This window comes from Ambystoma mexicanum, chromosome 10 (assembly GCF_040938575.1).
Source record: "Ambystoma mexicanum isolate Mex_15411 chromosome 10, UKY_AmexF1_1, whole genome shotgun sequence".
Lineage (NCBI taxonomy): Eukaryota > Metazoa > Chordata > Amphibia > Caudata > Ambystomatidae > Ambystoma > Ambystoma mexicanum.
The window spans coordinates 252722051-252746598 of NC_090932.1; the positions used below are offsets into that span (position 1 = coordinate 252722051).

General features: G+C 43.6%; 1 protein-coding gene across 1 annotated transcript in view; it reads right to left on the reverse strand.

The window, feature by feature from the left end:
- LOC138493159 (lysozyme C-3-like) overlaps positions 1-24548 on the reverse strand; it is a 138272-nt gene that overhangs the window by 54078 nt on the left and 59646 nt on the right. The window contains exon 3 of the mRNA XM_069620344.1: positions 1380-1458. Within this exon, the coding sequence (XP_069476445.1) occupies positions 1380-1458 (79 nt within the window). The remainder of the gene's footprint in view (positions 1-1379; positions 1459-24548) is intronic.

Sequence of the window (24548 nt, forward strand, 5' to 3'; positions counted from 1 at the left end):
CAGCCTTGTTCCTTATACAATTCCACACCATTTCACCAATCTGCACCAAATTTTGCACAGTCACATGTACCTATGAGGGAATTAAAGCCCGGGCAATGCCGGGTATTTCAGCTAGCAATTTATGTAGTGTCTAGGATCATCCATAGAGCATGGTTAGTAAGAAAAAGTTTGGACTTGCGATCCAAGCATTCATATGCATTCTTTATATCAAATATTTTTTAAAGAATGAACTATTATCGAATTCTTTTTTAACGAAAATGTTATAGAGAATGCATTTAGGGGTGGGGTAAAGGATTAAATATTTTTGGGAAACGGTTGGGGTTGGTTTTTAGGGGTTGGAAACAGAGTTTTGGAGGACCCCCAAAAAATAAAAATAAAGTGCATTCTCTTAAAAAATGCTTTTAATAATGATTCAATATATGTACATTCTTTATAAATTACTTTGATATAAAGACATGTAACTGCATAATCAAGATGAGAGATGATTTACATGGACTACACACCTACCAGTACGCTCAAAGCTATTTCCTATTCAAGAACTATTAGTAGAAGTATATTTCATGCTGGTAACAATGATAACGCCCGTGAGTTTCACTCATTGTTAATAGTTAGATGTACATTTTAATAGTCATCGCTTCGATGGATTATTTTTCTGACTTATTACAACGCCAGAGTAGTTTGCCATTTAAATTCTAATGATACTGTGATGAACTGTATTGTAATGTGCTTTTATGTTATTTATCATGAACGTACTCTTGTATTTATATATGTTTTATGGATTTTTATCCCCAAAATAGATTGATTGTTTGATTGATAAAAGATCACAATTAAGATAACACAACCTATGTACAAGGCAACACACCTGAAATATCAACGAGTAAACCAAACGTGTTAGGCAAGAGTAAATAAATAGGGTTTTAACATTTTTGGAAAAGAACATGAAACGAGTTCCACAGTCATGGCTCTGCCATGGATAAAGCCTGGCTGGATTATTTTGCATGGTAAACAGCGTAACATCTAGCCTTTGATTTGCAGGACTGCCACCTAATTCAATTTTCTCAACCAAATACGGTTTACAATAGTTACAAGGATAACCACACCACACGTTACCCCCCACCTGGGTCTACCTTTCTATCCTTCGTCCCTGAATGAACTACCCATCCTATCTTATCCTACCTACACCTCCCCATCTGACTATATCTCCTCACCTCTCTTGCACAGAGCTACATACTTGGAAAACTAGACATCAACTTTATAATGACTCTATTGATATCTCTGTATCAGGGACATTAATGAACTGAGCTACTTCGTTATGGCTCATCTGAAAGGCCCACGGCATAAAGGACAGAAGCAATTGATTTGTTAAAAAAAACACTTACCAAGACTCAAAGCCTTCTGGTTCCTGCAAGATTCTCGCGACACACTTCATGTCATCACAGAGGCAATCATCAAGTAGCGCTGAAAGAAAGAATATGGGTTAAATATGATGGGAAATATAGAACATTCATGGAAGACCCAATGACCTTGGATGCTTATATTGTGAGGATGCTGTGCACTGCATGGATTTTCCCAGAGAAGTTCAATGTATGTGGCTCACGCTTTAATCTGTCAGAATCTCTTATTTAGTTTTCTGTGTATTCATTGATGAAGGTATTCATATCATATGCTAATGCTCTTTTTCTTCTTAGTTATGGGGTTTACTCGTTCATAATACTGAAGTAGTACTAGTCGTAGTTGCAGAGTAGTAGTAGTATAAATGTTTGTTTTGGAAATTACTAACATTACACACACACACACACACACACACACAATAAAATATTTTTATAATATATACAAAGGAAGAGCAAGTTTAGGGGCAACACTCTGGGGTGACATTACAGATATAATAGAATACATAGGGGAAGATTACGAGTTGAGTGGTATTCTGGCAGTAAATCTGCTGGAATACCACCTAACAGAATTACCGTTACTGCCACTCGGTCTGGTGGTATTGCCGCCGGATTACAAATGTCAGTGGGCGTGTAAGTCACAATCACACACAGATGCCTTACCCAAACCGCACCAACGTACTTAGTAGAAAGAATACACCAAGCACAAGCCCACAGGCCAAAACGCAACAAATACACACACCAACTCTCAGTCCCAGCATTTAACAGAGTGAAAGCTGGCGGAACCAGCTTTTACGTTCTAGCCCCCAAAGCATGGAACTCGCTACCACCCAAGCTGAGAAGTGAACAATCCCTCTCTACTTTCAGGAAAACCCTGAAAACAAAGTTCTTCAACTAATCCTTTTTATTACTCTGCCTGCCTCCAATACTGTTCCTCTGTAACTACAGAACACCTGCTCAACGATGTTTTATACCTACTTGTGACCACTGCTGCTAACCTGTACTAAATTGAATATTCTGTAACGGCGCCACAATGCCTCCGGGCCGCTGGGCGCTTGATAAATCCAAATAAATAAATCAATAAATAAATCCACTTAGGACATGGGGCATTTTTGGCAGAATTACTGCGGCAGTAATTCTATGCCCAGCAATAATTCCACAGAAAATGAGCAGAAGGTCGTCAGATTTACCTCCAGGTCATAGCTGGAGGTGAATCCTCAAACGTTCCGCCAAACTCATAGTTGGGCGGTGCGATAATGCAGTGGTAACAGTATCATTGTCTGGTCGCTGCTCAGGTGTAAGGGATGCGTAGGCTAAGACCTGGATCCCGAGCCTGCTGGAACTAGACAGTCAAGCCACTCCTCACTGATGAGGACCAACGAGGCTGAAACATCTGTGGGAATATTTGCAGTCTCGTGCAGAAGGGCTGTGACCTAGCAGTATGGGCTGGACTGTCCCCTTTGGGGTGGGGCCAAGCCTGATTTCCCTTGTGTCTTTCCCCTTCTGTAATGGCTTGGCAGGCAAAGAACAATGGTCTGCAGGGTTTTCCAGAGCAATGCCAGAGGTTAAGATTCATTCTAAACATTCCAGCCATCACCTTTTTTGTTTTGCTGTAGTCATGGACAGGTATTTCCAGATGTGGGTGCCGAGCCTGCGGGCATAAAGCCCCAAGCTACTCCTCACTAATGATGCCCAATGACGCTGAAACATGTCTGAGGATGCTTGTGGTCTCGTGTAGAAGGAATGTGATTTAGCAGTTTAGACTGGTCGCCCTTTTTGGGGTGGTACCAAGCCTGATTTGCATATGGTTTTACCCCTTCTGTAATGGCTTAGCAGGCTGAAAAATGATGGTCTGGAGGGATGCCCACGACTGAGCCAGTGGTTATCATTGATTGAAAATCTTCCAGCCATCACCCTTTGGCTGTGCAGGTGCTGGAAGCACTCCTGCATCATGTCTCCTGGCACACCTCCCTGCCAACCACCCTTGCACAGGAGTATGCCATGAAGGCACATTTCTATGCATCACCCCACATGCCCAATGTGATTGCCGCTCTGGACTGCACCCATGTAGCGTTGGTGACCCCCAGACATCTGAAGAGATATACCGCAACAGGAAGCAGTCACTTCCTAAATCTGCAGGTCAATTGCGATACTGACCTCATGATCACACACTGCTGTGTCCGTTTCCCTGATTTCACCCACGATGTCATGGCCCTGTGGAACAAGACATTGGGCTCATTACAAGAATGGCAGTGCAGTATAAAACTGGCAGTGACGGAATTATCGCCACTTTTCCCACACCACCATACTACAAGTATGGCCCTGGAGTGGGGGATAAATCCTCCCAGCTTTTGCTGAGAATCATAGAAATCGGCGGAATTAGCACAGCAGTAATTCTGCTGTTGGTGATTCCAACATAAATGCCCCATAGAGTCCAGTGGACACTATAAAATGGGTAGTAACTCCACCAGAGCCATTTTTAATCCAGAGATAAGTGGCAGTAACAGTAATTCCATTGGGCGGTATTCAGGCAGATTTACCATCGGAATACCGCCCAACTCATACTGTGGCCCACTGCCTGGATACATGGAGAGGCACAGAGGGCAACAGACATGGATATTGGGTGAGGACAGTGCCATCACACAAACTGATCTCATAGCACAAGTGAAATGGCATGCAAGGGGGTATTACCCCAACAGAACAATGCATGCCCTACCAAGGCTCTGTACATGCAGGACCTACCCTTTCACCCCACACATGACACCCAACAACCCACAGGACTAGGACATGCTTGTCAATGCAGTAGTAAGTCGCCAATGCATATTGCTCAACAGGCAAGAAACACACACACAAACAGGACTATAGGAACCCCAACGCAACATAATACAACCCTATACATGGAATGACACAGTTCAACACACACAAATACAATGTAACACTTGCACAAAGTAATGCCATGTACTCCGATAACCATGTATGGTAAACCATTATGGAATAGATGCAGACACCATAAACCTGCACAAGTAAAACGTATCACCCATCAGGACACATGCATGAAAGCAATGCACAGGCCGAAAAACTGGCAACATATATTCTGCCTTGCCAATCAGAGACCCGTAAAGTGAGTAGTGCTTGCCATGAGCTGTGTGTTTGGTGTAACACAACAATGCATATGTTCCCCCATAGTGAATGACTCCACATCTGTGAGGTTAAATCATGTAATACGACAATTCCTGTAAAAAGCATGCACAGAGTGTCTATCAACAAGCCATTGGAAAAGGCAACACATCCTCAATGCACTGTGGTCCTCATTACGAGGTTGGAGGTAACCATGGAGCTATTAGCTCCATGGCTGCCTCCAAACCCTTACCGACTCCGCCCTGGTAATTCCCCAAAGTCCCTTTGCGTGTCCCGCTAAGGCCGCATGGTAAAACCAGGCGGCCTTAGCGGGACCCGCAAAGGGACCTCGTAGTAGGGCGGTAAGTGTTTACCGGCACCGGTGCCCTTACCGGTGCCGGTAATCCCTTACCGCCACCTCGTAATGAGGCCCTTTGACTGATACCTATGACCTTTGCCCTTTCAGGTGACTCTGGATACCCCCAGATACCATGGCTGCTAACACCTGTGCGAAATCCACATACGCCACAGGAGGGGGCCTACAACGAGGCACACGTCTGGGTCAGGCTGTGCATTGAGCGGACATTTGGCCTGTTGAAGGGTTGTTTCTGGTGTACACATGGGACAGGAGGGGTCTTGATGTACAGTCCAGAGAAAGTTGGACACATTTTTCTTGCCTGTGACATGCTGCACAACATTTGCCTCAGCCAGAATGTCACCCTGCCCCCTGATGAGGACATGCTACCCCAGAAGAGGATGACTCACTACTTGTGGGTGCTGTGCTGCCATGCAGTGAGCAGGAGGAGAGTGGGGATGGATGTCTGGTTTGGCAAGAACTTACAGACAATTTTGTTTGAGCACATTCATATCCACATGCTACACACCTCTGTATGTAGCCACGTAATGAATAAAACACATGCACACAATAAGGAATGTCCTAGCATTGCTTCAAGTGAACTAGAATGTAATCACCACATTTGAATAAAACCATCCCCAACACATCCTAACCCACCTACCTCCTTCAATCAGATAACACCCACCCAAACCACCTCCCCATCCCCAATGCACCATCCTCAACACACCCTCCCTAATGCCCTGCACCTACCCAACAAACCATTCCCAACACAGCCTCCCCACCCACGTCACCAACACACCACCCCAACACACCCTCTACACCCACCTCCCCATCCCCATCACACCCTCATTGCCCCGTCCCCAACACACCCTCCCCACCCATCTCCCAACACACCATCCCCAACACATCCTCCCATTATACCATCCCCAATACACCCTTTCTACCCACCGCCCCTTCCCCAAATCACCATTCCCAGCACACCATGCCCACTCACCTCCAACGCCCCACCCCCAACAAAATGTGCATTGTAATGCTACTACCGTGGCCTCTTGGCCTTGGCAGACTGCTCAAGCACTGTTGGTGTCAGGTGTCAAAAGGAGTGGGACATGCCCTCCATGTGTTCCCTAATCCTCTGCCCTACTGCAGTGATGGCAGGGCTGGTCTGGAAGAGGGAAGGGGAACTCCTGCATTTTCCCTGGAGTCGGTCCCTTATTGCCTGCAGATGCTGCACCAGCTCGCCTGCCAGTTGTTCCATGGATGCCTGGTTCTGCTTCATTGTATCCAGCCTCGCCCATATCGCTGCCATGGTGCGCTGTGACACTGGTGGTGGGTTCCTCCTCTGGGCATAGGTACTGCACTGCCTGCTGCCATATAGCTTCTCGGCGTGGCAGACTACCTACTCTACTAGGACCTGCAGTTCAGACTCCGTAAAGTTCTGCTTTTGCAGCCTCATCTCTGGTAGCTTGTGAATGTATGGTTCTTTAGTATTGTGCATGCCATGTATGGGGTTCACAGAATGAGTCCAAATAATCAAACCAACTCAGGAAGTTGGCAAAGGTTGCTATTTTATTGACAATTATCTAAAACAGGGAGGTTCCAACGAACATCAATGGACGTTTGTTCAGTTCTCGAAATATTTCACATAAAAACATCCTAATATACCTCATACTATGTGGCAAATAAGAAAAAATGAGGGATTGTGATACGATCAAGGGGAACATCTAAGTATACTTTCTATGAGGTCTGGGATTGCGATTGGCTGTCTACTGTCAGATGAACAATGTATGCCTACCTATAAAACATGTAATCTTCAACATTATTAAGTACACAGTATATCATTGACTCTCAAACTATAAGGCCCTTCGTAATACGGCCCTCTACAATTGGTTGTCACGCTGGTGCCATGTCTGGAACATTTGGTTCACTTAGCAGTACATAAGCTCATTCCCAGGTGCCAGGAGGTGGACTTTACTTTACCCAATTAGCCCAACATCTCTCATCACCCATGCCTTCTGCCATGCGGATTGTTTTTGAACTTGGCCTTGCAAAGTATCCTTGCCTGTGGGAATATATGTGAGTACAGGCTTTCACTATCGGTGTTCTAGGACTCCAAGCTGAACTCTATTTCCATACTCAGCTCACGTGACAGGAGACCATGATTCTGGTCTATTCTGCAGCATTTAAATGTCTTAAATGAATAAAACTTGGCACTCTTGGTGTTCTTTCTTTGCCCCTCGATAAGGTATGATTCATCCTTCTAATGTTTATTGCTTTCAAGAATAGATAACCGACCTTGACTACTTCTGTTTTGATGTCAGGCCAGTCAGCCCTGCAGGCTCTTCCATGATCTCAGCTTATTCTTGCTGCGACACAATTCTCAGCCTTTGCACTCCATGGGTTTCAGCTTACTAAAATTCATGACACTGATGTCCAGCTTCTATACAATGGCGGCTCTGTCTGCAGTCTATTGTCAACTCTGGCGATTTGTATAGTGTTCAATAATTGAGTTCACTAACCTGGGCAACTGCGGTTCACAATCGAGGCAACAGGCAGATATCGGAAAATCTCCCGTGGATGCCCCGCTCCCTCTCTCCCTGCAGGTAATCTCAGTGAGGAGGGAAGCAGAACCCCCAGGGAAACCCTCCTGGGGAAGAAAACCCTGGATAGCCGGATCTCTTTGGAAGGAAGTGTCGAGTCAGAATGGATTCCTCTAATCGGTCTGTAACGCAGGGAAGGTCGATGACCTTTCTATATAGAAAGAGAGAGACAGGTGAGCGTCAGTACAGGAAGCTACAGTGAGGAGCGAGGTTTGCAAGTAAGCGGGGAAAAGTACCATGTATCAAGGCTTAAGTCCTTAGTGAAGAAAGAGTGTTCTGGGGTGCTTCCGGCAATCTGAACAATCTGTTCGCTCTTATCAGAACAGAGGAACTAAGAGGACAAAGAAGGAGGAGAGCAGGATGGTTAAGGGAGTGAGGGGTAAAGGGCTAAAGAGTAGTCAGAGTATAGGATTACTCACTGATGCTGGAAGAACCTCTCTATCTGAGAGATCGGTGGAGATGAATAACGAGCGAGGGAGGTGTCTGTGTGTTTTAGGAGGAAAGAACAGGGTAGCGTTAGAGAAACAAAGGAAAGGCAAAGCAATAAGCACTGTGGAAGGAACCCTAGTAACAAACTCACGGAGTGTCAGTAAAGGCAGTAGCGACGCGTCTGCTGGTGGCTCTTCCTTCCTTATCTGGGGTCATGTGAGCCATCACGTGTGTTGTCACGTGATCCGATGTGAGTGAATCAGTCGTACGCGAAACAACTAGACCGTTGCTTTCTGAAGTAGGGACTGTCGCTTTGGGAAGAGATAGAATAGCGCTATGTGCGGCTCTTCCTATCCTCCTGCTTTGCCACCACGACCAGCGTTGATAGTGTGTAACAGTATGACCCCTCCTCAGGGGAGGTGAACCCGGCTTGCCGGGATGGAATCGAAAAAACGTTTTCACCAGTTTGGGGGCATGAACCCCTGAAGCATCTTCCCACGTCCTTTCTGAGGGTGAGTACCCCTTCCAGTCTATAAGGAACTGAAGGCGACCTCGTCTGTATCTAGAATCGCAGATGTTGGCCACCTCATATTCTAGACCTGTATCAGTGTTGATTGGAGGAGGGTGACTCTTGGGTCTCCGAGCAAAGCGGTCAGGAACGTACAGCTTAATCTGCGAGACATGGAAAACTGGGTGAATACGTGACCATGAGCGAGGCAGTTCTAATCGAACAGCAGATGTTCCTACTATGGAGAGGATCTTGAAGGGACCAAAAAACCGGGAAGACAACTTGCCAAACCGATTCTCCCTCCTGGAGAGAAGGTATCTGTCTCCCGGTCCTGGGCTGCTTTCAGTGAGTGGCGGGCCAGTCTATGTCCTTCCTGGATGTCACAAACTATTTGGTCGACTCCTGGGCATTGAGAAGAAGGAGGTAAGATGGAAGGTAAGAATGACGGGTGAAATCCATAGGAGCAATAAAAAGGAGTGGAGTTCAGTGCAGAATGAAACGCGTTGTATGCGAATTCTGCCAATGGAAGTAATTCCAACCAATCATCTTGAGCTGCGGATACAAAGCATCGTAGGTACCCTTCCAACGTTTGGTTTAGGCGTTCCGTCTGGCCGTTGGTCTATGGGTGATATCCAGAAATGAGAGACCTCTTTATTCCTAACTCTCGACACAAAATTTTCCAGAATTTAGAGGTATACTGAGATCCTCGATCTGACACTATTGTGTCTGGAAGACCGTGTCGGGAGAAGATATGTGTGATAAACACTTGAGCCATCTGTTCAGCACTAGGAATCTTAGTAAGAGGAATGAAGTGCGCCAACTTGGTAAGATAATCAATGGTTACCAGAATCGTGGTGTGTCGGGATGAAACTGGAAGTTCCACAATAAAGTCTTTAGAAATATATTTCCATGGTTGGTCTGAGATAGGCATACAAGATAGTAATCCGTAAGGTAGAACTCGAGGGGTCTTGGACTGTTGGCCAATCATACAAGCGGAAACATAGTCGTGGACATCGATTTTTACTGTAGGCCACCAAAAAACAGAGAGACCAGTTCTAGGGTGTTTTGAACTCCTCTATGTCTGGCTGCTCTGGAGTCATGACACATCCTGAGCACTTCTTTTTGTAGGGATGCTGAAGGAACAAGAACTTGTTTCTTGTGGAAATAGCAGCCTTGTGATGATGTAAGTGGGTGTTGACGTGGAATATCTTCACATGATTGCTTGTTTTGTGCTGTAGCCTGCCTTAGTTCATGAAGGAAGTCCGTGGTCATCGCAACAAATCTTGCCTTTGCAAACAGAGGTTCTGGAGTGAATCTGTTATTGGAGAAATCCTTGCGTGAAAGGGCATCTGCACAGAGATTTCGATTTCCCGGGAGGTAAGTAAACTCTATTCTGTACGGCAGAACAAAATGGGCCCATCTCGCTTGTCTGCTGTTCGTTGTATGAGCTTGCTGCAACACTTTGAGATTTTGGTGATCCGTATGCACTTCAACCGGGAATTTCGTTCCCAATAGCAGATGTCTCCATTCTTCGAAGGCTCTTTTAATAGCTAGCAACTCCTTTTCCAGCACAGAATAATTCCTTTCTGATGGATTGAAGGTCTTGGATAGATAGGCTACCGGTCTTTCTTCTCCCTGATCGTCTTTTTGGAGTAAGACCGCCCCTAATGCATGATGGGATGCATCCGTTTCCAAAATTAATGGTCTTTCTTGATCTGGGGTGGCCAATATGGCAGCCGAAGTGAAAAGACGTTTTAGCTTGTCAAAAGCCTTCTGGGCTTCCTCATCCCAATCAAAGGGAACTCTCTTTTTTAGCAGCCTCGTTATAGGTAGGAAAGTTTCAGAGAAACTTGTGATGAATTTACGATAGAAATTTGTGAAACCCAGAAACCTTTGGATTTCTTTGATGGAGGTTGGTGGGGGCCAATCCAACACAGAAGACACCTTTCTAGGATCCATAGCAATCCCCTGGGGAGATAGAACAAACCCTAAATATGTGACTTGGGTTTGATGGAATTCGCATTTTTCAGCTTTGCAATACAGTTGATTCTCCAGAAGGCGTGCTAATACAATATTGACATGACGGATGTGTCCTTCCTTGTCCTTTGAGAATATTAAGATGTCATCCAGATATATTATGACAAAATGAAGGAGAATGTCCGCGAAAAGATGGTCCATGAACCGTTGAAACACAGCCGGAGCGTTGACCAGGCCAAAGGGCATGACGTGATATTGATAGTGGCCAAAAGGGGTACGGAATGCTGTTTTCCATTCATCTCCGGGAGTAATTCTAATGAGATGATAGGCTCCTCGAAGGTCCAATTTAGTGTAGAATGAGGCCCCTTGAACTGCTTCCAAGATATCGGGAATCAACGGCATGGGGTACTTATCTGGAATGGTGATCCTGTTTAGACCGTGGTAATCTATACAAGGTCGTAATTCGTCTGAGTCTTTCTTTGGAATGAAAAACAATGATGCTCCCGTGGGTGAAGTGGATTCAGAAATTAATCCATTTTGAATGTTTTGTTGAAGGTATTCCTTCAGAGCGGCCTTTTCCTTTTGGGACAGTACATACATGCGCCCGAAGGGTATTGGTTGATCAGGTAACAGATCGATGTGACAGTCATCTCTGTGATGAGGTGGAAGGTTTGGAAATTTGGGTGTGGAGAAGACTGACATATATTGTTGGTGACATTCAGGGATCCCTTTGATGTGGCTAATAGCCGGGACTCTTTGACACCTATCCATTTCTGACGGGATATGTAACCCTATAGAAGTATGGGACAAACAATGAGAGATGCAGTATTCTGAACCTAAAAAGAGAGTCCCAGACGACCAGTTGATGAAGGGATTATGTAATCGCAACCATGGGAGACCTAAGATAACCGGAAAATGCGCTGTCTTAATGAGGTCAAATTCTAGGATTTCCCGGTGCGTCCTCACCGAACAATTTAAGGGTACCGTTTGTTCCCGGATGGGACCAGAGCTTAGTGGAGTTCCATCAACCCCCTGAATAGGTGTGGCTAAGGGTTTGGCTACTTTGGGGATCCCTTTTTTGGTGGCCCATTCATCATCCAAAAAGTTCCCAGCTGCCCCGCAATCAATAAGTGCAGGAACATCCCTTAAAACGGTAGCCTAGAGGGTTATTGTCAAAGAAACCACAACCATAGGTTGGTCCACAAGCCCTATGTCTGGGGAACGTTCAGTAGAAGGGGAACCCTGCTTAAAAACTCCTACCGTGGTTCCCCCTACGGTAGGGTTTTGGCGTTTCCCGAACCCTGAGATGAGGTTCTACGAGGGGGAACAAGAGGACAGTCTCTTAGCATGTGTCTAGAGGAACCACAATACATACAAAGTCCTAAGGTCTTTCTCCTCTCCCTTTCTGTGCTGGATAAAGGGCCCTTCATGGTCCCAATCTGCATAGGTTCTTCAGTAGAGAGCATCTTTGTACTTCCGGGAAAAAACTCTACCTGAGTACGAAGGCTCTTACCCTTCTTCCTCTCCTGATGACGTTCTTGTAAACGGTAATCTATCTGCATCGTGATAGAAATCATTTCAGCCAAATTTGCTGGTCTAGGAATCTTTGAAACTTTGTCTTTGAGTTCCTCTGAAGAGCCCTCGCCAAAATAATGTGATAAGACCATCATCCGGCCATCCTGTCTCAGAGGACAACTGTTTAAAGAGTATGATGTAAGAGATGAGGTCTTTAGACCCCTGTTTCAAGTCAAGTAACCTTTCCTGAATGGATACTGAGATTTCTTTTCGACCAAACATGGTCTTCAGGCTGTTAGTGAAGGCAGTGTAGTAGTCCAGAATGACATTTCCCGAAGTTACTAACAGGGTAGCCCAAGCTAAGGCTGGGCCCGATAAGTGGGAAATCAAAAATCCCACCTTATCCTTCCCAGAGGGAAATAATCTGGGTCTGAATGTAAACTGAATGGTACAACTGTCAAGGAACTCTTTCAGCTTAAGTGGGTTCCCGTCAAACTTATCTGTGTGGAATGTTGACGAAGGGGTTTCAGAGAAAGACCGGCTAATCTGTTGTTTTAATTGAGCATTGTCTTGTTTTAGGGTCTGCATTTCTAAAGACATGTCCTGCATTGCAGCCATGAGTTGGTGCATCTGTTGCTCCATGGCAAACCGCCGTCGCCCCGGCAGCGAAACCCAAAAAGAGGGCGTCGCTATCTGTCAACTCTGGCAATTTGTATAGTGTTCAATAATTGAGTTCACTAACCTGGGCAACTGCGGTTCACAATCGAGGCAACATGCAGATATCGGAAAATCTCCCGTGGATGCCCCGCTCCCTCTCTCCCTGCAGGTAATCTCAGTGAGGAGGGAAGCGGAACGCCCAGGGAAACCCTCCTGGGGAAGAAAACCCTGGATAGCCGGAACTCTTCGGAAGGAAGTGTCGAGTCGGAATGGATTCCTCTGATCGGTCTGTAACGCAGGGAAGGTCGATGACCTTTCTATATAGAAAGAGAGAGACAGGTGAGCGTCAGTACAGGAAACTACCGTGAGTTGCGAGGTTTGCAAGTAAGCGGGGAAAAGTACCATGTATCAAGGCTTAAGTCCTTAGTGAAGAAAGAGTGTTCTGGGGTGCTTCCGGCAATCTGAACAATCTGTTCGCTCTTATCAGAACAGAGGAACTAAGAGGACAAAGAAGGAGGAGAGCAGGATGGTTAAGGGAGTGAGGGGTAAAGGGCTAAAGAGTAGTCGGAGTATAGGATTACTCACTGCTGCTGGAAGAACCTCTCTATCCAAGAGATCGGTGGAGATGAATAACGAGCGAGGACGGTGTCTTTGTGACAGGTGAGCATCAGTACAGGAAACTACCGTGAGTTGCGAGGTTTGCAAGTAAGCGGGGAAAAGTACCATGTATCAAGGCTTAAGTCCTTAGTGAGGAAAGAGTGTTCTGGGGTGCTTCCGGCAATCTGAACAATCTGTTCGCTCTTATCAGAACAGAGGAACTAAGAGGACAAAGAAGGAGGAGAGCAGGATGGTTAAGGGAGTGAGGGGTAAAGGGCTAAAGAGTAGTCGGAGTATAGGATTACTCACTGCTGCTGGAAGAACCTCTCTATCCGAGAGATCGGTGGAGATGAATAACGAGCGAGGATGGTGTCTGTGTGTTTTAGGAGGAAAGAACAGGGCAGCATTAGTGAAACGAAGGAAAGGCAAAGCAATCAGCACTGTGGAAGGAACCCTAGTAACGAACTCACGGAGCGTCAGTAAAGGCAGTAGCGACGTGTCTGCTGGTGGCTCTTCCTTCCTTATCTGGGGTCATGTGAGCCGTCACGTGCGTTGTCACGTGATCCGATGTGAGTGAATCCGTCGTATGCGAAACAACTAGACCGTTGCTTTCTGAAGTATGGACTGTAGCTTTGGGAAGAGATTGAATAGCGCTATGTGCGGCTCTTCCTATCCTCCTGCTTTGCCACCACGACCAACGTTGATAGTGTGTAACATCTATTCACTGCGTATGGCCAGCTTCTATGATCACTTAGACTACTTGTGTTTCAGCGTCTGTACAATCATTAAACGGTTGCATTTCTATAGCACTTCTCATTTGTGCAATCTTCTTTTCTGCATATGAAAGTTTACTTGATTCTTAACTTTGTCATTAGTTTCCGGAAGATTCACACATGCTCTTCAGGTAATATTCTCAGTGCGTCACGCTCATCTCTTGTGATGTCACTAGCTTCTCTTTCACTCTTTTTCATATTCCTTCAGGGAGTTCCTCCCTCAGATTGTCATCCCTTCGGGGATACATTCGATAGGGTTTTCTCAGAGGATACCTTTTCTCAAACACTCGCTGCAGAATTGGCACAAATGCTGGTGTCAAACATGGTGCAGTCTCCGACTTCCAACATATAGGAGACAGGGGGCAGGATTTCCTGCAGAGGCTTGCAACTGCTCCTCTAAATTTGGCTTTCCCTTTTCCTGTGACATGTTTCCCAAGTATGGTGCCTGGATGGCAACAGGAATCGGGACATTCTGGGTGGATTGTATTTTTCAAGCTGGCCGTTTCAGTGCTTCCTGTTCAGGCGATGACAATACTAGCGACAAATGTGGTGACTGTAATGGTGATTCTGCTGATTCCGGGAGCAATTTCTGTTGCAAAGTCATTTTTGGTGGTAACCCTGCCGAACGGAATTGCTGTTACATCTGTGTGTGTGTGCGCTCCCAACTAGTCGTAATATGGCAGTAATTCCGTCGGACAATACAGCACTAACACTGAGGTGGAATTACTGTGGGACTCATAATGCGTACCAAAGACCACACCTTTACAGATACAAACATGGGTTTTTAATACACAGGGATGTTTGATTAATTCCTTTACTGTTGTGACCACTAAGATGTCTCCTAGATTTTCCAAAATTTGAGCCATAACTAGAGGCTTACCCCAAGCCACATGTCAACTGGTCTTAAAGCACAAGCCTTGTCTGTGGAGATACTTTACCAAGTGTGACCCCACCCAGGGGAGTAGCCTCAGCGTGGTCTGTGGCATGAAAAGAAAATGGGATAAAGGAGAGTGGAAAAAGGGAATAGTGGGAAAAGTACAGACTTAGCTCAAAACATGTAAAGACATGAGATCTAAAGGGTGGGCGCAGTCCGGTGGCCACAAGAGTGAAGCCTGGTGCAATAAAGAGGGAGGATCAGGTAAGTGGAACAAATGGGGGAATGTGGAGAGTGGAAGCTGGGTGGGAGGTGATAAGGATGGCTGAGGAAGGGCAGCAGATTGCCGTTCAGCAGGGATGGCGACTGCTGGCTGAACCCCCATAAAGGATGCTGGCAGAGAGCGACTTTGTAGGGGAGGGGGCCTTCAAATGGCAGCCTCCCACAACATTATTCTTATACCACCACGATTTAGACATAGATTCCATGAGGGTGAGTGATACAGATAGTTGGGATTAATGTATAGTTTTTATTGTTTTGCCCAGAAGAACATTTTATCAAAAGAAGGGACAGGAGCTTACCTTTCCTAATATCACAGTTAATTGAGAAGCTTTCAATTAGTTCAGTAAGGGTATTGTGGACACAGTTATAGTTTTTCTTTAAGAAATAGCAATTTCTATCAACAATAAGCTGTCAACATTATGCAAACCGAATACTTGCTCGTAGGCACTTTTATCAATGTAATATGGGATTGGACCCTTATGATACTTTGGAAAACTTCACTCTCGCAATGGATTATATGCAGCATATATACACATCTGATATTGTTGAAAGATTTGCCGTCATAATGGAGTGCAATAGAAGGCTAAGACCTTTAAGGTGAAACTATTTGATAATTATTAATGTCACCATGTTACTATAACCGTGGGCCGCAGAAGCCACATTCTGATATTGACATTACATCACTCATTGGTGATGTCATACACTTAGGCGATGATGTCACTTATCCAATATAAATACATAAAATTGAGGTCGCGCCACACACGGTATGCCAATCATCAGCTAAATTCAGCAGTGGGTAGCAATACACCCAATGATATAAGGTAAAGTACTATTAAGAGTTCTTCTTTTGTAAAGAAAAATCTACAATAAACCTTTACCACAATATAAAAAGTTTACTTGTGACTGTAACAAGGACACTATTTTTTATATTGTAGGTGCACATTGGTGGCGCGAGTTATGGTTGCTCAGCTTACCATAACTGGCGAATTTCTGGGGTTTTTCGGTTTTACTTGGAACCATAACGTCCCTGTAACAAAGTTTTTTTCACTGAATTTCATAGCTTTTTAGTAGTGCTACTTAACCATAACGTCACTTTAACAAAGTTTTTTTTACTGAATTTCATAGGTTTTTAGTAGCACAACTTAACCATAATGTTCCAGTAACAAAGTTTTTTCACTGAATATACATATATAGATAATTTAAATTTGATAAATGTTTACTTGGAAGCGCTTAGTTTATATACATATAAAATAGAACATACTAAAGCCCCTACCTGCGCTAGTGGGTCTGATATACGCGGACCATGCGGCTGTTCGTGGACGGAGTCGGACATCATCAACACTATCCAAAAACTCAGGGGTATCTTACATTGTTATATCATCCAAAAGAAAACACTAAACATGTTCGAAAACCACCACATAAATACATTACATTCAATAATAAATAAGAAGTTGAAACTGTATATGTGAGACACAGAAATATCTAGTAGTTTGTAATGCCTGGAGGAAAATGTTCCTCGTGATGAAATGAGTGAAAACAATGATACTAATGGTAGAAACTACACTACTCAATATAAACCAATTATTACCCATTACTTTATGTGTACTTACCAATTTTTTTTAAACACACCATACAGAAACAGAACCCTTACAAAATCATCTGCAACAAATCCAGCAAAAAATTGATCTATTAAAAGAATAGTGCGCTCAGAAATATTATTGTCCCAAGTGTTTGGGCATGTGCTTCTAACCATACGTTGATCGATCGTACAAACATTTCCTATGCACCTTACCCTAGTTTTCCTCTTTTTTACACATGCGAAATCAGGGACCAGGGCGCAGCCATCTTGTGATAATCTTATCCGTTGCCGCATCGCCCAAGGTGGACTGCCCTGGGGGCACTAATTCATATGCCCCGCCCCTGAGGCTGACATCTCCAAACCTAGTGATATTCTCTGCCTGTCTCCAGGACGTTACTGGACAGCGTAGCCAAACCCACCCAGTCATCACCTACGTGATAACGTTACTTGACGCAGAACCCGGAATATCAACACACATCATCTCACAACACAGCGCATCCCAATTGTGAATATAAAACCATCATTTTAAAGGAAATAGCAAAACTGTACAATTTGTAAAGTACTTATATTTCACAATAAACGCTCTGAGAATATCCGTCGATTTCCATATTCAAGGAAATAGGTATTTTTTTTCTTCGTTCTCGATCCACAAATGTTTATCGTGAGTCCCGCATTGTTCCTTTTTGGATATAAGAAGCGCATTGGACGCACTGTGAATCGCACGGCTTTGGCATCAGCTTGGCACTAGGCCACCGTAAATGATGTCAGGTTGCTCCTTTTCGCTGGTAAAACTTAAGGGCGTATCAGCCCGTGGCGATCGTCCCAAAAAAGAGTCACTGTGATCCTTCCATTCACGTGTATCTGCAGCTGACGGTTAAAAAAAACGTCAGTTGGTATCTGGAATCGATGACAATCGCAGAAAGATGTAGCTGTTTAAAAAAGATAACAGAAATGTGTCTCAGTAGCCGATCTTTATTACAGTTTAGCTTTTTAACCATTAAATTGGCCCCGTGTTACAACTATTGATAAACACGGACGTGAAACAATGGGAACACAGAGAAAACAACGTGGAAAGTACTCTACAATTTGCTCCAGAAGTTAGTGCTATGGAGTATGGTGAGCTTGAAATGGGATACGGAGGCTGACGCTACAATCAGGGAGCAAGCTAAGGCCAAGAAGAACCATAGATGGAATTTTAATTAAATATTAGCATTGAATTACACGTTTGTGGAACCTGGGGGAACCCACTAGTGGACTACGCGCATCTCGATGCTGGACTGCCCATGAGCCCAGGACAAAGCCAAGTACACACACATGTTGTAATTGCGTGTCGTTGCAATATGCCACAAACAACAACCAAGTACAATGTAAGCCATCAATAATGGTCGGCGAATGATAAGTTGACTACTTTGTTTATAAAATCGTTGAAAGTAAAACTTACATAATATTCAGCATTTCCATTCTATCGGCGTAGCGCAGACAGTCAGTTCAGGTCAATGAATTTTCATAAAATCAAATTACATGTTCCCTTGTCCAGTTTTGTAATGGTGAACCTTATCATATTTGAAAGTGTTACATCCTTCCCTTCATGCATTCCTTTCGGAATCCTCCCTTTGTTTCAAGGTTGAAAAACAATTGAACCTTATACTGTGTACGATGTGTGGGTTTGCTCAGCTCGGAAACAAACATTCAACGGTGCTGACCTTCACTCAGAATGGTAACCAATAGCTCTTCAGACCATAGTGGCATTACAAATATTTTTGAAAAACATATGAATTGTTTGCTACCATTTACCAATGCGGGTGACATTTCTATGGATTTATTTTGTTCCTCTGGAGAACTTCGCACCCTCCCATCGACTCCCACAGCCAGTCAACACCACCTGTCAGCTCAGCCCATCTCCTAATCACACGGCAAATCACGTAAACATTTTTCAAAGGAGCAAGTCTCGAGCCCTGACAAAATGTGCTCGTATGAGAATGTCTGAGCAAACCCTGCTGCAACCAACTCCGGCCAGGCTGCGGTCCTCTGACCCCAATGACCGCAGTTATATATTAGAGGCCTATAATTTGCACACATGTGTTTGTACTATCCCTGTACATTGAAACCAGGCACAGTGCTCCACACCACCTCCACCCCTTTAACATAAAAACTGTTTGCCACATTCCTACATTTAGCATACTGCTCCAAACCATGCACAAACATATCTCCAACCACCAACACCCTGACTTTCTCCACCTCTGCCATCTTCACTACACACAGCCTCTTTCAACACAAACCACAACCTCAACATCTGATTGGCTGATCCCTACAGTCCCCTTTCCATGCTGCATTTGCTGGAAACCCGGGATGTTGCACGCCCTGTCTGCGGACAGCTGCGGTGTCCGTGGAGCGCGTAACACTGGGGCAGCCCTTCTACCCTTTCCACTTCACTTTCTGCACCATTTCCTCATTGGCTACTGTCAAGCAGTCACACAATCATTCACCAATCACATCCAAGAACTCTACATCTAACTATCATCACAGATCAGCACTTTAGATGTACTATTGATCAATCTCAGTACAATTCGGCTGTCACTGCAACAGACCTACAGCAACAACTACTATAAAACTCCCCAGGATTTCTACTTGCAGATTCATGCACATCCACATGCATGAACACAGACTACAGGTATGAATATTTTCTACACAGTACATGTACAGCTCTTCTAGGAATACATATAAACAGAGTAACTGTCACTTACCCTGTATAAACTGTAAAATGAACTTACTGTCATTTCTCCCATCTGCTATAATGAAGTGTCAATTGCAAATCTGTCTGCTCTCCAAATTTTTGTTTACTCACACAGCTATCTAAGAAAATGTTATTTCATATTAAAAGATGGGAGAAATAACAGTATAATTATGAAAAAGGCTGTCCAGTGTGTTATAAAATTACACGCCTCCAGGATGAGTATATGCATCTTCATTCAAGCACACACAAAGACAATATCATTAGAAAGGCTCCAGCTCAAACAACACCACAGCCTCTATATGAAATCGTTCTGCTTTATTTCCCAAACCTTCACAAATGCATGCATTGCAAACTTTTCTGTACAATCTCTGCCATTTAACCTGTAAAAATAGCAAAAAATGCATATGATTATTTCTCTCTTAACATCCATTAACATAACATTAAAAAAACAAGTGTGCTCTATACGTTTACTATTATACTCATTTGTAAAACATATTCAACAGATTCTAAATACAATATACAGGATGCACATAGGCAAAGGAAAGTGCATAGGCATACTATGCTCAATTGTAAGAAAACACTACTACTACAAAAAAAACAATGTCTACAATAACAAAAGTGCTATAAACACACATATTCACTAACTTCTTTCTTTTACAATTGCAGTGAAGACCACTCTCCTGAAAAGCAGCAGCATCTGAAGTAGGAACAAGAACTTAGAAGAAACCTACTCTTTCCATACAAAAGAGTAAGTACAATACTAACATAATGTTCTAACTGTTACTCAAACACACTAGCATTTTAGTATCGTAGAACAAAGAAGTGTATTAACCCTTTCCCATTAGATATAGTATTAGTGCTTCCCCTTGGTAGTTGCATACTTTATATTGTCATCTGAAGCCCAGTATAGTAACACACAAATACAAGAATATCCTTCCCAACTTGATGTAGCTGCCCATTGCACAATGACACACCTCCACAATCATCCTTACCATCATACTCAGACACTCATGCACAAAGAACGCATACAGTGCACAACAGCCCAAACCACACTTTCTTTTTTTCTCCAACAGACCCCAAAGAATGCCTACCAAAAAGCAATTCCGTAGAAAGCAACGCAGAAGTAGATCAAATCAAAAGAAAAGTGTCCAAAATAAGCATCCATCTCTAGCAGATTTTGTACAAAAAGTTCAAACAAAACAGCTAACACAGTCATTAAGCGAAACAAAACAAGCTTCCAGTACAGAAACTTTGCCTCCTCTATCAAAATGTAAAACGAAACAGAAAGTGATTAACAAGACTTCAGCTAACACTGCACCTATAAATCTTGATATAGGGGCAAGTAACCATACCAAACCAAAAAAAATATTTTACAAAAAATGTTCCACCACAGAGTCCTTCAGAACCTTATAAAACAGGAGAGAAATAATACACAACCCTTAAAACCAACCGTAGAAAATGTATCCTAGAAGCTCTCATAGACAGTGCAATCCTTCTCAAAAGGAAGTTATTTATTTTAGTTTTAAACAGAATGAAACCACTAACAAAACTAACTACTAAAGTACAAAAAAGACTTCTCAGTAAACGAAATATCAACAAAAATAGCTTCTTAAACATCTGTGGAGGTGAATTTTAATGCAGAAGCAAATAAACAAAAGCAAACAAACCCAATTGCCATACATAGCAGTGGACGAGGGTATGAAAAACTTAATAACACCATTATGGAACAAGAAACTCTGCTCACAAAAATAACCCCAGAAAACTCAGTATCACCTCTCCATTTTACTGAACCAAAACGTCCAGTCTACAAATGGCCGTGCACATCAATGTGTAACATTGCCAAAAAATATTTCAAATCTTTACGCCAGTTCCTCAAACAGTATGTAAAAAGCAAAGACAAATTCAAAATGAAACTACTACAAAATATGGATACCTGTTCAGTGCGCAAATACACAGGACTACAAGGACATTCATTAGCCTGAATTTCAGGACCTATTTGCAAAAGCAGCTTCCATCATATCAAAATGATATGAACACATCATTCAACTATAAGAAATCTGGTTCATAAAGTCTACTATACTAAAAGTCCTGTTTTAGCACTAGCCAATTTAAATAACAATCTTCTACATGATACAGCCAAACAACTACTCGAAGAAATAGAGCATATCCAGAGAAAATATTTTGGAAGCGAAAGCCACTTACAAAATGCATTAGCTTTACAACAAACTAGCAACTACTGTACAAATAGCAACCTTCTATTAAACACGTACAAAAAAGAAATACTAAAGTTTAAAGTACCTCCGCTGAAGTACCAAACCATGTGTGTGTGTTGCTGCAGGACTTTTTATAAAAGTAGCACAAAAACTGTAGACAGAACGTACAAAATAGAAGACAATGAAGATTCCAAATGGTTCCAATTAGCTTTCTACCTTATAGCAGAAAACAAATACGAAATGACTGACCCCTTAATGCTTTGCAATTACTGCACTGCAAAACTTGACAACAACCAAACACCATCACATGCTATCACAAATAAATTGGAATTATTCCCACTACCAAAACCCCTGCAACAACTAAATCTATATGAGAGCATCATAATTCAAACAGTACACCCATTTCAAGCAATAATACACCTTCAGCCAAAAACAGCAAACTTACCTCCCCCTGAGTTAGTGAAAGGCATTCGTGGCAAAGTAGTTTATTTACCATTAGATCTCAAAGAAAATGTTACAAACTCTACAATCTTAACTGCAGAGCCTAGCCAAAAGTTCACATACAAACTCTGCAAATGAAACAGTACATAAACTTTTGGGTTGTGGATATTCTATGGGTCTGTTATGGTGCGGTGGTTGTGGCCAGGGCCTAGAGTCTTGGGTACATGGCAAAAGGCCATAGGCCATGCACCCAAGACTCTAGGCCCTAGCCACAACCACTGCAGCATAACACACCTATGCTATCAACCATTTTGACTGTGGTATGTGGACTGCTTATAGGGGATATTAATTACAATCAATGCTCTACTAACAACCCAAAACCAACATCATACTAAAGTAAAATAGCTGGTAGTGCATTTATTATGTCCGCGGACAGCCACTACAACCGAGGACATGGCAAACACATCAGGGGCACCTGCCACCTAAACAATTACATTATTTGACCCATCTCTTACTCCCCACCCCTCCCCAAGCACTCCTGCACATAACACACTCCCCACAATTGCATTTTGCCTCTGTTCGCCGCTGCGTTGTCTACAATTGTCCACGGATCCAAGATGACGGGCGCATCGAAACAATGTGACGCACCTCACGTCTCACTCAAGCCAATCGGCGAACACCTTGCGTGTCCGCAGACATGACGCAAGTCGATTAACCAATCTGTGGCCTGTCCGCAGAGCGAACAGGTAAATGTGTCCGTGGAGCGGACATAGATATCACAATTTGTTTTGCCTTATGTTTTGGTCATTTAAAAATAAACTACTGCACGGATGTACACCAAATTAACAAAAACACGCTTTTAGGACTAAGCTGCTGCTCCTGCCCCAATTTGGTGGAAATCCATCCAGCAGTTTGAGCAAAGTTTTTTCCCATTATGCCTATGGGAAGAAAAAAAAAATTGGGACCCCCCCTACAACTTTGCCCCCCCTGGACCAAACCTCAACAAACTTTGCAAAAATCTTCAGAGCAGGCCAAATACTTTTTTTGCAAAGTTTGGTGAGGATTCGTCCAGGGGGAGCCAAGTTATAAACCGCCCAAAAAGTGTTCTTTCTTATGCCTTCAGGCAGTCTCTTTGCTTATAGGTCAGGCGGGGGACTGTGAGAGCCCTAAAATGTTTCATAAGTTCCAGAGTCACTAAATCTATCACTGTTGAATAGTTTAATATAATACAATGATAATGACATGCTATTTATATAGTGCCTACTCCTAATCGCTGTACATACAACATATTTACACACATTAATCATCCCAACTGAAGTTGGCACTCATTTATCGATCTCGGAAGGATGATTTGGCCTTGACCAGATTTGAATCTGCAACCTGCATCATCTAATCCAAATAATTGTATACCTTTCCTGGGCTTTAACCAGTTGTTCACCGACTCAATCTTCTAACCAAAGCAATCAATTGTTACTTCCTCCATAATATCAGAGATCCCAAGGTAATATTCATTGAGGCTCCACATTCCCTACATTCAAATGTTTGAGATCCCTATGGTAAGCAGCAATACATTGGTTCTGGCAGCGCAATGTCTCACTCAATGTCTGGTCCTCTAGTCTTCTCTCACAGTTTATTTCCCTTATTCCTTCGCAGCTCCTGGAAAATGGTCCCAAAGTTTGCCATATTCAGGGCCAGAAATGTGTTTACCCGGCAGTAATTGCTGAATCCCTGAAGGGGTATAGGGGCTGAGTCCTCCTTTTCACAGTGGTAGACAACCGCACCGGATGAGAGAAGACATGGCCTTCATTACGAGTTCCCCGGTATCCCACCAGTGTTACTGGCGGGATACCATGGAACTACTGTACCTTTTCTGCTGCCTGATATCCCGGTGTTATCGAGATATTTAGAGCACCAGAGATGCCAGTAAATCCCCAATCGCATGGAGGTCCATAGGAGCATATGAAAATGGGATGTCATAATTACTGGCACAAGTAATACTCGTGCTGATGATTGCGGCAAAAATCTGCCAGTAGGGGCCTGATCTACAGGGAGGTCAGGCCTGCCAGTAGATCACTGCCCCTCCTGGCAGACTTGAAGTTGGCCGGTCCTGTGAATACCGGCACCTTATCTATGGACTGCTCAACTCGTAATAGACTCTTGTTATATGTTGATGGGGACAGTCAGGAACTTTATTGTTGAGAGACCCCAGGATCTCTTCATCTACAATGAACTACAGCTCCAGAATCCACTTCCACACCCGCTGCATCTCTAAACAGTCTCAAGTATATACTTCTCTAAAAAGCAGTCATATCCCTTCAGATGCACTCATCTGCACATCAACACAAGGGTGTCTTCACTGTTACAATACCATATTCCTGGGGAAATAACTCAGGAGGGAATGTCTCTGCCCCAGCTCTATCGGTAATGTGCAGCACAGGGTCAGAAGCAGCACTGTCCAATATGGAGTGCATCCAATGCATCCAAATCTGTCCTATCTCCTTTGTTTGCACTC